The sequence below is a fragment of the Lepisma saccharinum genome, chromosome 4 (assembly GCF_977018435.1).
Source record: "Lepisma saccharinum chromosome 4, izLepSacc3.1, whole genome shotgun sequence".
NCBI classification, from domain to species: domain Eukaryota; kingdom Metazoa; phylum Arthropoda; class Insecta; order Zygentoma; family Lepismatidae; genus Lepisma; species Lepisma saccharinum.
The window spans coordinates 51,249,350-51,267,581 of NC_139232.1; the positions used below are offsets into that span (position 1 = coordinate 51,249,350).

Here is an 18,232-nt window from a genome sequence, read left to right on the forward strand (position 1 = left end):
AACAGACAAGGTTGAAGACATTTAACAAAAATATGAAGTGAATCGTATTTTTCTAGAAATCGAGTTTCACACATTGACAATATTTTTTTTTAATGTCTGGTACATAATGCAATGATTTTTTTTAGTATTTCACCTCTGCGTATATTATTTTTAAAAAAACACCACTTACTGTACCAAAACAGTTTCTCACTGAAGTCACAGTTTCAGCTGATTCACTACTGTGTGAAACTAAAAAAAAAAATTAAGTGGATGTTATTTTCAGTATCCACAAAAAATAAATAAAGAAGTTTGTGGGGGTCCGACCCCCTGGACCCACCCCCTGGATACGCCCTTGGTAGTTTTCATGTTGCTTGCTTGTACTCTTATCTATATTTTTCTAATGGAAAATAAGCTTATTCATGGTACATATTTCATTACATCTAGATAGCGGCAAAAGTAATCCAGATTAAAATTATTTTGAATAATCTGAGAAGGATTCTGAACACGTCGAAATTTTCAGAATATGTTGTTCAATAAATGTGTAGTATGTTATTTTTTAATGTTTTCTGTGATACGTCATTTAATCACCTTCTAACACAGTTATGTAGGTAATTCTTAATAGAAACTAAAATATCTCAGTAAAACACAATTTCAATTCTTGAAAATACTATGTAATTGCTTTTTCCCATTAAGTACAAAAATATATTTTCTCGTCAAATATATACATATTATTTTGATCACAGCTTTAAGAAAATATTGCATATAATATTTACTCTATTTCTATTGTCCATTGGATGGCACATTTTGATAACGAAATCACAGTCTTGACTCTGTCGGCTGAAAAATGTCACCACGGTCTCCACATATGATCAGAGTCGTCAGCCAAGTCGGGTTTGGCCAAGGTGTTGAATTCGTAGAGCGAGGATGACGTCACAGGTACCATGCTAGGCAGGACGGTTGCTGTTGGTTTCAGGTCCATGAGTGAGGATTTTGAGCTCGTTCCGCCGTAGATTACTTGTTTCGGCGTCTGGTTGATCCTGAGGTCTAGTCCGCAAGGTTTTTCGTCTGCTGGTTCCAGATACACGGGAGAAGGTATTGGCGGTATTACGGAGACTGGGGCTACCACTGCCGTCCTCGCTGCGAGAGTCGATAGTTTTTCTTTGTCGGGGATGTAGAGACTAGTGCTGGTGACGCTAGGGCCATTGTTGGAGCTGGTAACCTCATTCACTGGAGATATGGGTTTCAGCGGAGGTAAAGACGTGACCATCTCTGCTCTTCTTGGCTGAGTTACGGTGTAACTTGAAGTGGTAAGGACGGTAGGGATGTTTGAATGGACGGTTACGGAAGGTAGTGAGCATGTTAAGGTATTTGCTGGTTCTTCTTTCAGGACCGGAGAGTAGGTGGCCAAACGTGGTGAGGTTGCAGCCTGAGACACTGGCTTGAAGTCGGCGCTGAGGTATGTAATGCTCGATGAAGATTCTAACTTCGTAGAATGACAAAGGACCGAGCTGGGTTGGCTTCCTGTTACAATGGTGGAAGGTAATGTCGAAGGAGTTGGTTGTTCCGACTTGATGGACGTTGACGAGAAGGACCGAGTCAGACCTGGAACCTCGGACGTTGAGTCGCAGGAGACTTTGAGGTCTGGGTACTGGACATGGGTCGACTCGGTCTTGAGCTTGACCTCCGTGGGAGAGGCGACGGGTTGCTGGACCGCAAGTGCATCCGGGGCACTTGGGAAGACGAAGGCAATGTCGCCGCTCGGAAGGCGGGTGGGGACCAGCTGGAGTCCGCGGAAGACGTTCGAGGGCACCTCGCCGTTGCCGCCGGGACCCTGAGGGATCACGCTGATGGTCGCCGTCGGGAGATGAACCTGGACCGGCGTCGCCACGACGTGTCCAGAAGCGACGAGCTGGCCCGTTGAGGAACCGTTGGCGCCGCTGCCGACGCCGCTGATGCAGTTGGCCAGGTGCGACAGGAGGTGCTGCTTGACCTTGACGTCCAGGCCGTCGACTCTACCCAGGAAGCGACCCACTTCGCTGGCGCACTCGCTGAAGCCTGCTCTGTACTTGTTGACGACGCCCGGATCCGCTGCCATTGCCATGGCAACCTGTTGCCTCTGCAGCGTCTCAAGGTGCTTCACGGTCATCTCCAAGATGTCTGCCTTTTCCAACTTCGAGTGACGAGCCGGCTGTAAGTAAAGAATAAAGCAATAAGTTCCGATGTTACATTATGCTGAATTGGAAATTAAACATACAGTCTAGATTACTTTCAAAGGAGCAGAAGTAACAAATTCCGCTAGTCTATGGACGTATGTGAAAAGTGTCTCTCGTTGCTAAGAATCTTCTAAATTCTATTTAGAAGTTCTGTTCAAAAATTTCGGAGAATACAATTTTGTGACAAAGTACTCAAAATTCAATCGACACGAAGACTAATATAACTTCTCTACAACTAATTTTATTATTATTTTTCCGCAATTTGAGAACCGTTGACAGCTTTGGAAAAACCGTACTGAAACAGACCTCCATTGTAACCAGTCATTTAGCAAAATGCCAACATGGACATGTAATGGTGAAGGAAACCAGAAGCTAAAATGCTCCACATACTCCACTTCATACTCACTCTACACCTGTTTAAAAAGTAACTAGCATTAGAAGGTAAACATGTCATGCAATTTGCTGACATTTACGCCATAGATTTTGTACAGGAATGGAGAGTAGCTATAATTTGCACAGATTATATTGATGAGAGAGTGACAAATAAGAAACTCTATTTAGTTCAGCCACCTAAGGGTGTGTGTGCAAACTGAGAATATTTTTATACGGTTTATAGAGAGTAACGTGACCGACGAATTCATTTCAATAAATGAAACACGGAAACCACATAACAATCTGCAGTCTTACATCAATTGAGCGACAAGGGGTCCCGGGTTCGATACCCAGTGGAGGCACATAGCGGTTCGGATCCCACTTTAAACTGTAGGTCCAGTCCCGATTAGCCTTACTGTGCATAAAGTGGACTTAAAATACCAAATCAATCAATTGAGCGAGGACTGCTATTTCTCTTTCAAATTGTTCAATTGTCAAACTTCGCGGCTGGTAGAAGTCATGCATCCGACTTCAGAGGATGAATTACATAGCATATAGCTCGTGATCATGGGCGTAACGAGGCGGGGTTAAAGGTGTTAATCGAAACTTATGGAAATTGAGATAATTCTGGGCGAACATAAGAATAAAAACTTTGAATTTGATCGAGAAGTGGGTAAAATACAAAAATCAAATCAGGTAAAAATAATAGAGTTCTTTCCTAGGTTTCCTGCTGACCAAGCATCACCTAAGGAAAACTCGATTGGCAGGCCTTCGTCCTCAATGAGCTGTTTGGGGGGGGGGGGGAGAGAAAGTTGCCTATCCTAGGTCTCAATCGCCTGAAATCTTTAAAAAAAATCCTTCAGCTCGTTGGTGTATTACATACAAAGATTTATGCAATAATAATAATAAATGTTTCGTTGGCCGCGGTGGCTGTCAGTAACGCGTCTGACTACCATGCTAAAGGTCCCGGGTTCGATCTCCGGCCGGTTCAAATCCGGGAACTTTACTAACGTTGGAAGCGGCCCCGGCGCCCACCCAGCGTCGAATGACATGGGTATCTGGGGGAAACCCTGGGGGGTAAAGGCGGTCAGGGGCGTGATGCTGATCACATCGCCCCCACTCACGACCGGATCAAGAAAGTGTGGGGCGTTACCCCTATACGCCTTCATGGCGTGGTGCTAAGCACAGAGGAGCACTTTACCTTTATTTGTAATACCTATAATGTGTGTATGTATGCACAATGACATTTATATCAATGATTTGCCACCCTACAAAAATTCCTGGCGGCGCTAACTCTCGTATATTCATTTGCCAGGGGTTCCGGGTTCAATTTCCGGCCTGGGAATGGGTGTCCCTTATGAGTGTCCCTTCATCAATTTCATCTCATAACTCCTCATCGCAGCGATTAGCCAAAAGTTGAAGAAATCGAATTATAATAAACCAGTCAGTCGGTCATGTATTCATTTCCATAGTGTCAACAGAAGTACTAAATATATTCCACTTTAATTCCTTTTCACATTTTGCGCACAAGTTTCATGGCTCTTCAAGTTCTTTTCCTGCTCCAGATGCCTTTTTCTCTTTCAGAATGTATCAAAAGACCCACGAACAAAAACTGAGCGCCGGGCCGTCAGCATCCTGTCATAAGCAACCTTGCGCACACGTGGTGTACGACTGGGCAATCCCGGAGACTTTAAACGCAGGCAGATTTACGAGGCCGAAGCAAGAACACGAGACTTGCTTCGTAACTTCTTAATTCCGCTTGCAAATAGCGTTTCATCATCCCGGAGAAGCAATTAATTACGGCTTGTTCTTGCCCCTTCTTTACAAATTGCAATCAGAGCGGAGATTCGAACGAGGGGGAAGAAAAGCAACTGGCGAGAATCGATGTTGTTTCCGATTCCGATCACGCGCGATCGCAAATAATCGATATTCCGTATCGAAAAAAGAAGTCTGTCCGGCCAGTATTTTCTCCTCGCTCGATCTCCGTTTGGAAACACGGGAGGAGAAGAGTGATTAATGGAACCGCTTCGAGGTACGCCTCGGAAGTGGCGTATATACAGGCAGCAGCACAATGAGGAATAAATAATGTCTTATTGCCAGAATGAATCTCAAGGCGTGCAGAAAAAAAATGGAAGCATGATGATCCGACTTCTGACCGGTTGCAAATGATCTTCCAGCAGCTTATCCAGTGAATATTCTCCGATATTTATGTGGCATGGCGCAGGTGTGCAATCATAAATCCTATTATTTACACTGTGCTCGTCTTCTTTTTCTTGCCTTTGTATGTTCCCATGGCTGAGACCTGCTATGATGTGTACGCGTTCGTATGTCCATGAGTGTGCACGTGTGTGTAAAGGAAATTATCAACTGGAATGTTTTTTAGGGTCTGGTATTGCTTAGAAACACGCTTGTACGCTTTCTGTTTCCTGTGAATGAAGTTGTCCGAGCACCGTGGTGGAATGGTTAGCACAGCGCGTTACGACGCCAGGGGTCCCGGGTTCGAATCCAGACCTGCGTATAGGTATCACTTGTGAGTGTCCCTTCATCAATTTCATCATATCATCACTCATCCCCATAGCCAAAAGTGGCAGAAAAGCGAAGTAAAATAAACCAAATGAACCAATCAAATCCGAGTTGAAGTACCCAAAATCTTCCAGACAAACAACTGTCTCATCATCAATGCGTTTGCAAATCTTTTGAACCGGTGAAAATGTAGCCAAATCAGACTTCACAGTGTGTTTACTTTATTAAGGTACAATTCTTGAATGAAAGGTGACCATATCACTTTATACTTAATACATGACGCCAAATGATGATTAACTTCTGTGCAAGAGTTAACTACTGGCCAGTTATTAATTTTACAAGTCGACACACCGATTCTTAGAAATGATTTCTTTCCATTTCTATGTGCAAAAAAGTTATCTATTCCACCGAGTTACAAAAAAACGACTTGTTAACTTCTCGGCATATGCAAACAAAAGCATTCCTAGCCTCTAGTAAATTTGGTAATTTCAACCAAATTCCTTGGTAACTATAAACAAATGTGCACAATTACTAAATCAATTGAATCTGGTAAAAAATTATTTACTTGTTGCATATTTAAACAAATGTTTGGTTACCAGAAACTATTTTTTTTGTTATTTCAGCAAGTATCTGTAAACATTTCAACGTAATGGAGAAGAACCTGGAAAGACATGACAACCGTGTCAGCTCGTATTGTGCTGAATCAGAGGATATGTTACGTTGTTGTAAAGGTAACTTGTTCATTGACCTCGGCCAATGGGAGAAATGGTATAATTTGCGATTCGTTGCAATGAGATTTTCCTTTAGTACACATGAGGTAGTTCCAATTCTTCCAGTGTTGCCACAATCTGTAAGCCCAATTTCCCTTTCCAAGGGGTAAAATTTCCCTTTTTCGCACATTTTTTCCCTTCATGTAAAGAATTATTATTATTATTATTATTATTATTATTATTATTATTAACAATAATAATAATTAAATATTATCGTTGACCCATGTTCGTATGTATGTATAAAATGTTAATCAATTTCACTTTTAAATGTTACGACGCCAGGGGTACCGGGTTCGAATCCTGGCCTGGGCATGGCTGTTTGTTACTGTCCATTCATAAATTTCATCATATCATTACTCATCCCCATCTTTGCAATTAGCCAAAAGTGGCAGAAAAGCGAAGTAAAATAAACCAAATCAATAACTTTTAAATGTTTTTTTGGAAGATTTAGATTTTATTTCTAAGCCAAGCTATTTTTTTTGTTCTGAGATGAAAGCTAAATCTATGTTATAGTTGGCAACTGAAGATTTTCATCAGTAAAAAGCAAAACACACAAACAGAGATTGTATTTAGAGGCCAATGCCCCTTGTCTTCATCACACCATCAGAAGAAAATTAAAAATATTTTACGCAAAATGCTGTTCTAGTAAGGCGCACATATGAAGAGTTTGTGTGGAAAATCACATTTTTGCCTCCCCATAAAAATGTTAAGTTCGGCGCATGGATATACGCGTTTTATTAAAAAAGATATATAGTACATACCTGAGCAAATGTTCTATTTTGGTAAATTTCACATATTAGGTGGAAACTTCTAAAACACAGCAAGTTTTTTAGTAAAATTTAATCCATTGTTGGTCATTTCTTGCCACTCTGCACGGAATTTTTTAACTTGTTTCCGCGGTACTTTTTCATCTTCCGATAATTCTCCACGACGTTTTCTAATATATTCTGGAGTTGCAGATAGTTTCCTTTGCTTCCCTTGTTCTCGCGTCTTCCAAGACAGGCACAGCCTTCCACCAAACACTCGCACACCACGAATAACTCACCCAGTGTCCAATGAAGACTGAAGTAAAGATAGGTTTGCGACAAAGATAACTTTATGGTTTTGCAAGTGTAGTGTTTGAGGCAAAATTCAGAGAACCGGGGAAAGCTTAAATAAACAATACCCTCGGACTCCCACTCCCATAAGGGTGAATGGCGAAAGACCTCCGGCCCCAAACGGTAGCCAGATGTGGGTCAACCCAAGTTCCACCCTTCCTCTCAGAACAAAGTATACGACAAAATAAAAAAAAAATAAGAAGTTCTCATTTTCAAAACTGGAATCTCTTATAATGTTTAATATAAGAGTCATTCCATGCGAAATCAACACAGCCTTTGACCTGACCATCTCCGATTTTCATGAAATTTGGGGAATTGAAACTATGCATGGAACTTAGTAACTATGAAAATTTTTAGTCTCGTGCGTCTTGTAATTGTTAAATTATTCAAGGTCAAAGTTTGCAGAAATTGCCTTTTTTGAGCCCGCATAGCTATACTAAATGTGCTGTAACTCCGCCCCTATTTCACCTAGGAAGCTCAAATAAAGCTTATTGTACAGGGAATTGAATAAGCTTTCCAGTGATATATAACAAGCCTACCTTTGGATAAAAATATAATTTTGTCACGTGACCTTGACTTTTGACCTTGAATATCTCAAAACATGTCATCACCAAAAATCGTGAAAAAAATATATTTGGTCCCTCATACCATACTCTAAAACATACAAAAAAATCATTCTGGGACTGCAATGGGATCAGAAGATACAAAATAATATGTGTAACTATGTGACTGATAAAAGCCCCATTACATGAACTATGAAGAGTCAAATGTCCCTTAACACCCCCTACAAAATGTGAAGGAGTTATCCTGGGTATAATTGGTCATGAAAGAAATAGGTTAGGCACAGGAAGATCCCTAGCCATGTGTGTCAAGCGCAGATCCGGCATATTGTTGACCGCCATATTGAATTCAACGCAAAAATTTCAAAGGAAAGGGGGTTATGTGATATATCAAATGAGGCTAGAATTTCACGAGAAATGAAGTGACGAAGGATTTTCCAACATATATTTAACCAGCAAAAATTTATTACTGCACGCTTGTAACCATTTTGTCCTTTTCGAGGTGTTAAAAACAAGCATCGGAATGCTCCTAACGTGTTAGGAACTCATCGAGATCACGCTGACATCTTGGGAGAGAAAGAAGTATACTCACCATTGCATATGATTTTAATCAGCTACATTCACCAAATAGTTGAATAGTGAAGAATATTGGGAAAAGTATCTCAAACAATTACGTGACACTTCCTTTGGAATCAAAAATTCTTCAGTGACGAGGCAAATTTTTATGTTCACGGTGAAGTTAATAAAAATAATATGCAATACCTGTGATTTGCTCAGTCGAATGGTTGTTGCTGGTAAGCTAATTATGTGATATAATGTATGGCGAACGGGAATGGTTGATCCATATTCAACAACGGAACCTTAAATGGTGAGGGCTTCTTGGATTTGTTAAGTGAACAGGTTTTTTCACCCTTGCTGACGGGATATGGCACTTTTCGAGAGTTTTGAAACAGGACAGAGTGTGACCACACTATGTAGACATTTTTCGCAATTTCTTCATGGTAATTTTCTAGGTAGATTGATGGGCACACGGGGATCTATTAAAAGGCCTGCACATTCCACAGATCTAACATCTTAGGAGGACTTTTACCTTCAGAAACATTTGAAGCGAATGGTGCATGCACTAAAAGTCCCTGATATTGACCATCTGAGAGAAGGCATAGTTGTTGCTTGCGATGTTGTTGTACTTGCTACATTGCCAAATGTTCTATGCGAGTGTGAGAGACGTCAACGAGTGTGCTCACAGGAACATGAAAGATATGTGTATAACATTTTGCTGGCGTAAGATACGATGGAAAATCCTTCGTCACTTCATTTCTCGTGAAATTCTAGCCTCATTTGATATATCACATAACCCCCTTTCCTTTGAAAGTTTTGCGTTGAATTCAATATGGCGGTCAACAATATGCCGGACCTGCGCTTGACACACACGGCTAGAAATCTCCCTGTGCCTAACCTATTTCTTTCATGACCAATTATACCCAGGAAAACTCCTTCACATTTTGTAGGGGGTGTTAAGGGACATTTGACTCTTCATAGTTCATGTAATGAGGCTTTTATCAGTCACATAGTTACACATATTATTTTGTATCTTCTGATCCCATTGCACTCCCAGAATGATTTTTTGGTATGTTTTAGAGTATGGTATGAGGGACCAAACATATTTTTTTCACGATTTTTGGTGATGACATGTTTTGAGATATTCAAGGTCAAAAGTCAAGGTCACGTGACAAAATTACATTTTTATCCAAAGGTAGGCTTGTTATATATCACTGGAAAGCTTGTTCAATTCCCTGTGCAATACGCTTTATTTGAGCTTCCTAGGTGAAATAGGGGCGGAGTTACAGCACATTTAGTATAGCTATGCGGGTTCAAAAAAGGCAATTTCTGCAAACTTTGACCTTGAATAATTTAACAATTACAAGACGCACGAGACTAAAAATTTTCATAGTTACTAAGTTCTATGCATAGTTTCAACTCCCCAAATTTCATGAAAATCGGAGATGGTCAGATTAAAAATTGCACATATCTGTGTTGATTTGGCATGGAATGACTCATAATTAATGTTTAGTCTGTCTTAAAATTTCCCTGAAAATTCGCTATTTTTCATCGAATTTCCCTTTTCCCTTTTCACTTAAAATTAGCTCCAAATCTCCCTTCAAAAAGGGAAATTTCCCTTCATGTGGCAACACTGAATTCTTCACGAACCTTGAAAATCCAATAGTCTACTGTTGCCGGCCTCCGTGGCGGAGTAATTAGCACATCGCGCTACGACGCCAGGGTTCTCGGGTTCGAATCCTGGTCTGGGCATGAATGTTTGTGATTGTCCATTCATCAATTTCATCATGTCATCACTCACCCCCAAAAAGCGAAGTAAAATAAATCAAATAAAAAAAATAGTCTACTGTTAGGTCAGATTGATGTGTATGCTGATTCATTGACAATGTTTAGTGTAATTTGACAATTATGTTAATCTTAAAAATGTATATATGTACATACAGTGACCGGCAATAAAAATGAGACACCTACATCCTGAAATACTGGATTCCTTGCAAGGCGTTATGTGTGTTGCCTAATTCTACGGCGATAAGTGGATCTTAAAAACAAATTCTCAACTGTAAGTTCTACCACAGCCGTAGAGTTAGGCAACACACATAACGCCTTGAAAGGAAGCGGGTATGTCAGGATCTAGGTGTCCCATTTTTATTGCCGGTGATTGTACATCTTGTTATACATTCTTCGCGATTACTCAAAAGTGGAAGAAAAATCGAAGTAAATAAACCAACTCAATCAACCTTGTTATACAATATTTGTACTTGCATTGAAAGTTGAACTTATATTTGATTGATTGAGTTGTTGTTTTAAGTCCACTTTATGCACAGCAAGGCTAATCGTGGCTGGACCTACATTTTAAAGTGGGATCCGAACCATTATAACCCGGGACCCCTTGATTACAAGGCGACGACGCTACCACTTCGCCATCGGGGAGGCGAACTTAAATATGAATATGAATAGATCGTTTGCCATGTGTGGCAGAAATCTTTGTGGGAGAAAATATGACCACTTCCATGAAGTCACCCATAGAATGAAACGAGGGTAAAAACGCACATTAAAAGTATTGCTCACTCATTCTTGAGGAAACAGGAAAAACACTACAATAGTATGCCCAATTCTCACTGCTTTGTGACTTCCGAACAAAAAAACAAAACATGAAAGCTACTTCCGGATTCAATTGCAGTACCCTCCCCCTCCTTTTTTGAACTAACTTCGCTGCGAATATGTTCGACAGATTGGAATCTCAAAAAGCATCCCCGAAAAATTTCTACCTACACCCTGCACAACTGTGCCCTCTGTTGGCGAGTTCCTGAATGACTGGTGCTAGTTACCCGCTAACAGATGGGGTAAACATAACTTACGTCTTTTTTCAGGGCGTCCAGGATGAGGTTCTTCAGCTCGTTGAGGCAGTTGTTGATCCTGGCACGCCTTCTCTTCTCCATGATCGGCTTGTTGCTCTGTGAAAGAAAGAGAAAGGGGTAAGTTGTTGTTACATAGGTTTCATTTACACAATTGTTTCATAATATCGCTGACCTTCGTGGCGGAGTGGTTAGCACAGTTCGCTATTACCCCAAGGGTCCCGGACTGGTATCCCGGCATGGATTCGAACCCGAGACCCTTGCGTCGAAGCACGCTGCCACGGAGGTCGGCAGGACCTATAGTTTATACATGTTCATCCTCACCAAAAATACTTTATCACAATATGTACTACAAAACTATATTTCATGCGATAATATTAATAGTATTGCTGATAAAATTTGGGGGTGCTTAAATGGATATTCAAGCACCCCTTCCCACCCCACAGGCACCACTTGCGGTCCCAAACACAGAAGAAACCTTGACTAGAATTCACCATCTCCCCCTTCCTGCATCATACATATGTATTTTAAATCGCCCATCTCATTACCGCTACTGTTGACAAAAACTAAGCAAAAGAAACAGGAAAATCAGAGAAATATTTTATCGTTTTCCTTGATCCAGAGTGACAAAGGAAAACAAGGTGTATCCCATTAGAGAAATTAGCACCAGCTGGGAAGAGCGGCTGATATAAAGGCCACTTGGATCACTTGGTGAATATCAAGTGCGGTCAATTTCCACACTGAATTCTTATATGGAGTTTCGTTATCATTTGATCATTGCCGCCACGCGTGTTTTTTTTTTGCCAGAGCTTCCTGTTTTCAGCTCCAGTGCCTACTCACTTTACGTCGAGGCATGTACGCACTTATAGCTTGAGATCTCGACAAAATGAGGGGACAATGGTGAGCCTGGTCACAGTTCGGTCCTTTTAGCTGATGAGGTTTACGGATTCCGATAATTACTAACGCTGTCGCCTTGTAATCAAGGGATCCCGGGGTCGATTCCCGTTGGAGGCACATTGGGTCCAGTAAAGTGAACCTGAAACGAACCTTTTGACCGATGCCGAAAGTTTTCTTTAAAAATACGGACACAAACTGTGCATACAATTGTATAGTTTGTTTTGGGTCCCTTTTTAGGCAAATCGACAACGGATCCACAGTTTAAAGTGGAATCCAAACCACTATGCACAGTAGCGTGCCCAGGATTTTCGAAAAGGAGGGGTTACATAGCCTACTCATTTTTTGGTAGTTGCCCCTCATTTTGTCATCTTTTCCTATCTTTGACTTTTTTTTTTTAGAAATTCTGGGCCAAAGCGGGGGTTATAACCCCCATCAACCTCCCCCCTCCCTTGGGCACGCCACTGACCCGCGACCTCTTCGGAATCTCTTGACAACAAAATGCTTCACCATTGGCTGTTCGATAGTCTCGCCAAGTTTGATGTTCCGGCAGGAGTTTATCCAGAAATTTTGATCTGGAGGGGGTTCAGCGATTTATCCACTTCCACCAATTTTTTTCACAAAGGCCTAAAGTTTGGTCATTTTTGCTCTAAAATTGTTGATTTGTTGACCATTCATTTCTCATTATAATCGCGCCCACAGATGGAAAAATTCTGGCTGGTTCCCAGTGGAGGATGCGAGATCGTTATTAAGTGAAGACGAATTTAGCACCAAAATAATCATATGTTGTTGATTGATTGATTGATTTGGTGTTTTAAGTCCACTTTGTGCACAGTATGGCTGATCGGGACTGGACCTACAGTTTAAAGTGGAATCCGAACCAATATGTGCCTCCATCGGGTATTGAACCCGCAATCATATATTGAATATTTGTGAAAATTTTATGGAGGTACTACGATGTATTTGGAAAAATCACTGTTCTCCAGCAATAAATTTCCTGGAATTGAAGGTGACAAGTAGGAAAAAAAAAAACTAACCATCTTGTGTCATTCCAACGACGACTAGGGCTGGGTAGTGAGAGTTTGCTACGGTTTCATGGAGATTCCTGGGAAAATAATATCAAGGGAGTTTTAACAAGGTTCAACCGAAGCAAGATAACTTTGTGATCTAAAAATTGCTGATTGTTCACGCTTTATTATTAGTAGTATTAATTAGAGAACCGCGATGTCCGCTGTCCGATTTTCACGAGGCAGACTCGGGTTCGGTTACCCTTGAGGATCATCTCAGGTGGGGACTTTCTCCTTAATTTCACAGCATAAATCGGCTCTGGGGTTCACGATGTCATATCAAATATGGGCGAAATAGACAATGCTTGGGACCCTATTTCCACACACTTTGCACAGAAAAAGGGATTTGTTCTCGGGACGGTTTGTTTTGACTAAATTTTTTGGGTAATTCTAAGCAAATATGCACGATTGTTAAAATAATTTGAATCTGGTGAACAACCATTTGTGTTTATCATCTATTTAAACAATATTTGGTTACGAGAAACTATTTTTTAGTTATTGCAAACAAACTTTTTCCTCTGTGATACATGTTTCATGGCAAGCTGCAGTGCACGGGGAATATCTTTACTTCTTTCTATTTCGAGGATACTTGGGTAGGGGAAAGGGGGTGAAACCTCAAAAACATCCTCTCGGATTGCCAATGTCCTTTCCGTTTACTTTATCACTCATTTTGTGAAGTAGGTACGGCTCTTTTCCCGCTGGAATATGGTACATCTGTTGATATTTAATCAACATCCTACAAGAAATGTAGAAATAATATGCTAATATTACAAAGTTTATAACAGCCTTTGCAACAGACTTATATTCTTTTGAATTGTTTTAATACAATGGCTGAAAACAAACAGAAGACTCAGCGTCAACCAATGGAAAGTTTCTCGATTTAGAAGCATCCTAAAATTATTTATCACCCCCCCCCCCCCACACACACACACTCCTCTCCACCACCAAGTCAGGACCATTCTATGATCTTTATTTGTTTGTGGAGCCCATCCTTACAAGGCACTACATAATTAGTGTATTAAATGCGTGTTGAAAATAAGCAAATATATTAAATTGGTTCACGATATAGGACCATCATTTGTTTACGATATAGGACTAAAAGAAAACGAGGAAACAGTTTTGCTTAATTTGGGAAACGTTCATATTACTTTATTTATATATACAACATATTATTTCTTATATTATTTATATGTCTTTTTTTCACTTGTTCTCTACGATTTCAACTATTTGAGATGCACTTGATCATGTTAGGACTAATATTCCAATTTCTTCAAGCAGTAACGTTTAAATTTCCTGATGATATGAGAAGACAATGGTCAATGTACAAGGTTATACCTTAACAATCTTCATTCTATTGAAGTAACAATTATTAATTTCATAAAATGCAGAACCATTGCTTTTCTTTCATTACGCGGAAAATTTAAAAATAATATTCACTTAGTAATTGCATATAATGCGACTTTTCTACAACAAACTATGGGCTAATTTTGCAATAATGATTTTCCAAATGATATTACACAGTGGCGTGCCCAGGATTTTAAAAAGGAGGAGGGTATCCGTATACTTTTTTCTAGCAGTCAGTCCTCATTTTGCCATCTCTTCCTGAATTTCACGTTTTTTTAGGAATATTGGGCCAAATTGGGGGGGGGGGGGTTATGATCCCTACCAAGACTTTCCTCCTTGGGCACGCCACTGATGTTACACCCCTACCCCATCGGACTGAAACTTTTGAATGAACAAAATAATTCCTGGCGCAACAGGTCTTTGGATCCCACGTTACGCATCGAGTCCCATCGCAGCTGCAATCTACACCTGAATTGCCCCTCCATGCTGAGTGGAGACAGAATTATAGAACTTCCCACCGTTGATCGAATTTGAGACCTCTTGCTCCACAGGGAAAGTTGGTAATCATTCAGCTAAAGCAGAGCTCTGTAAATTTTCAATACCCTTCTTGCGAAATGACCAACTTCATTGCATGTTCTCAATATTCTCCCATGCAAATGCTAAGGTGGTACTGGCATTATTGTTTTTTTTAAAAAATATTAAACTCCATTGAGTAAATTGATGATACGTAAACCACGTAATATTTGAGGGTGGAAGGGCATTAACGTATCAGTGAAGGAAATGTGCACATAAAATTGACGAAAACATTGTCAATACGAAAACGTTTAAAGAGCTGATCAAGTAGGCAAGGAAGGTATAATCACAATTGTTACATCCTGGATTCGAACTCAACCCCCATGGTTCCAATGCGCCATCAATCACAAGGCCACAAGAGAGATGAGAGTGGTGCACCCATTGTTTTCATCTCCGAACCCCTATCTTAATCAGAGCAATTGTAAAAGTGTTAATAAAAAAATGGTATTCTATTCCGAATTCCCATCTGGTTTCTTGTCAACTTTTAACTTTTTGAAACTAAGTTTCCCCTACCCCTGGAAATTTTCCAAATACCACACTATATATTTAAATGGTGGTAGTTTACACGATATTGTGCATCTCAGAACCAACTGCTCTTCTAAATTCAATAACCTCGCGCCACCTATGACGTCACCGCGCAAATTCGACGCTACGAACTCTCGAAAACTGAATTGCATCCTGAATATGTTGCAACCACGCAGCACAGGTCCCAAATTTCATTAAACGATTGACCGTGTAATCACTATAAACAAAATATATTGGCCGACTTACGTGGCGGAGTGGTTAGTACAGCGCGCTACGACGGCGGGGGGTTACGGGTTCGAATCCCGGCCTGAGTATGGACTGTCCCTTCAGCAATATCATTGTATAATCATCACTCATCCTCAACTTCGCGATTAGCAAAAAGTGGGAAAAATAAACTCATCCAAATCAATAAAAATGTGGATTACCTATAAATATAACCAGTCAGATATCTGGTTGAAATTTAAGATGATTTTATAAAGGGGTATAATATGACCCCCCCTCATACACGCACCTTTCTCGTTGCAAGGTCGTATTTATCTGTGTACCAACACAAATAACATATGTACTAGTATTATCCCACAGCCAGCATTTCATATGGACGAGATCTTCGACCGGAATTGTTCACGGATCTCCCGACTGACTGTTTGTAACATCGTTACCTTATAATCAAGGAGACCCGTGTTCGATACCCGGCGGAGATACATAACAGTTCGAATAAGAGTCTTGATTAGTCTATCTGTTCATAAACAAACTCTAGCAAACTCAAAATTGCTCAGATAGTTTTATTGAATAGTCCTGGCAAATCCATGATCTACCAGGATTATCATTAATTATAAACTAATTAACATTTGTGTAGAGCAAGTGTCATCTCGCTTTGAGGCCGCTTCTGTTCATACCAATTATAACCTGCATTAAAATTACAACAATCTGAAAGAACTTACCCTTCTATTCTCACATGCTTTTCTGTGAGTCGGGCCGCTGGTTTCTGTAGCCATCACAGGAGACGGCGTGGTACACATCGGCGATTACACTCACTGCCACGTTCTTTAGGAAACTTCCGACAAACACGCCGAAAATGATTCACCAGTAAAAAAAAGAAATAACTGAACGTAAATAAGGCGACGTTGTTATCTTCCGGAATGTGACCGACACGCGGATCACCTTCCGCCACAGACACCAGTGTAAAACTGCAGGGCAAGAGCGATCTCGCTGTTGCTCCGTCTCTCTCGACCAGCTGAGAAGCAGTGTTGCCAATTCACGCGGCGGCCGGGAACTACATGATTCACTATGCGGAGATATCCGCGCGCTAAATGATGTCTCATTAAATCCAGATGGCACGAAATTCGAATCTTACCTCTCTCTCTCTCTCACACTTACGCGAAACTGCGATGTAGCCGTGGCGGAGTGGTTAACGTAGCGCGCTACGAATTCAGAGGTCGCAGGTTCGAACCCAACTTTAAATAAATATTCGGGGCATGGAGCAAGATTGATATAAACGTTGTAACGTTATGTGTGTGTGTAGAAATATATAAGTGCCTACACCAATACCATCGTTTACATTAATTGAATGCACACGAACAGGTGATTTTATAACGTTTACGTCTGTCCCGAGACAAACGAATATTTTCGAGACGAGACAGCATTTCACAGCATTTCCACGAGACGAGACAGGGCCTTCCCCATGGCGCAGTGGTAGCGTCATTGCCTTGTAATCAAGGGGTCCCGGGTTCGATACCCGGTGGAGGCACAAGTGGTTCGGATCCCACTTTAAACTGTAGGTCCAGTCCCGATTAGCCTTACTGTGCACAAAGTGGACTTAAAACAGCAACTCAAACCAAACCAAACGAGACGAGACAGGCCAAAGTCTCGTCTCGTGGTCAACACTAATGACGATGGAGACTGGTTGGGATTCGAAAGGATGATTCACAGATTTGGAGCACTCGACGTCTCTGCAAGAGCATTTCAACAAACTAATGAATGGAAAGACAACACAATTTTGGAAATCTGATTTTTCAAAATACAAGATTATGCCCAATTGTTGGCGTTTGCGCTTGTTCCCTTCGACGTTATTAGTATACGGCTATAATCTCCTTCCTATTTGTATATTTTAGGCATATTTAACTTTGTATTAGTTACGATACTAATCAATTCATATACGAGTAATATTTTGACAATACAAATAGGATGTTGCTTCAGTATTTGAAGCTGACGAAAGACAGGTTCATGACTCAAATATATGGACAGTCACGAGTAAGCCATTTGCAGAAAAATTGGCACGAGATGTTAGAAGTGCCTCTCTCTCTCTCTCTGATCTTGTATTTCTTTCTGTTTCCTCTCCATTTGACTAACTGTACTCTCACTCTTTCTCTTTATTACCTTTCTTTTCTGTCTATTTCGTTTCTCTCTCTCTCTCTCTCTCTCTCTCTCCCTTGCTCTATCTCGGTTTCTTTCTTTCCCTAGTTCCCTTTGTTCCTCGATACTTCTTCCATTTTTTCCAATATTTATTTTCCCTTTACCTTGTGCTATGTTCCTCTTCCACATTTTCTTCTCACTCTCAATCCCCTTCAAGCCTCTGTCTCTCTCTCCAAGAATCTAAATGATAGTTTAAGAAGCAGGAACAGTAAAAATATGAAATGGAAAAAGTCCGCCAGCAAATTCAATCTTCTCCTTTTAGTGCATAAGAATAATGCACAAGAAAGGTTCATTGACAGTTACGTCACCGATAGAATAGCCAGCTGTTAATTTATATATAGTTGTTTTAATGCCAGCAAATAAAAATATGTGCCATTTTATTTCTTCTGTTTCATTGGGTCGAACATTTAGACTAGTGGATGCTAAATGAGGTATGCTCATAACAGTAGAATCTCATAAAAGAGGAATTTGTTGTCTCAGCACTAAATTT

General features: G+C 40.5%; 1 protein-coding gene across 1 annotated transcript; it reads right to left on the bottom strand.

Annotated features, from left to right (window-relative positions):
* Positions 1-661: 661 nt before the first annotated feature.
* Positions 662-16,511, bottom strand: LOC145987148 (uncharacterized). The gene is made up of 3 exons (XM_083121648.1): positions 16,272-16,511; positions 10,931-11,026; positions 662-2,167 (listed from the first exon to the last, which is right to left on the bottom strand). Exons 1-3 carry the CDS (start codon positions 16,347-16,349, stop codon positions 827-829), a joined length of 1,515 nt encoding a protein of 504 aa, XP_082977774.1. The 5' UTR covers positions 16,350-16,511; the 3' UTR covers positions 662-826.
* Between the last annotated feature and the right edge of the window lie 1,721 nt (positions 16,512-18,232).

Coding starts and splice junctions, on each gene's coding strand:
- LOC145987148 (XM_083121648.1), bottom strand. CDS start 16,349: ATGTGTACCACGCCGTCTCCTGTGATGGCTACAGAAACCAGCGGCCCG. Junction 11,027..16,271: donor AAGCATGTGAGAATAGAAGG/GTAAGTTCTTTC, acceptor TTTCTTTCACAG/AGCAACAAGCCGATCATGGA. Junction 2,168..10,930: donor TGGACGCCCTGAAAAAAGAC/GTAAGTTATGTT, acceptor CTTTACTTACAG/CCGGCTCGTCACTCGAAGTT.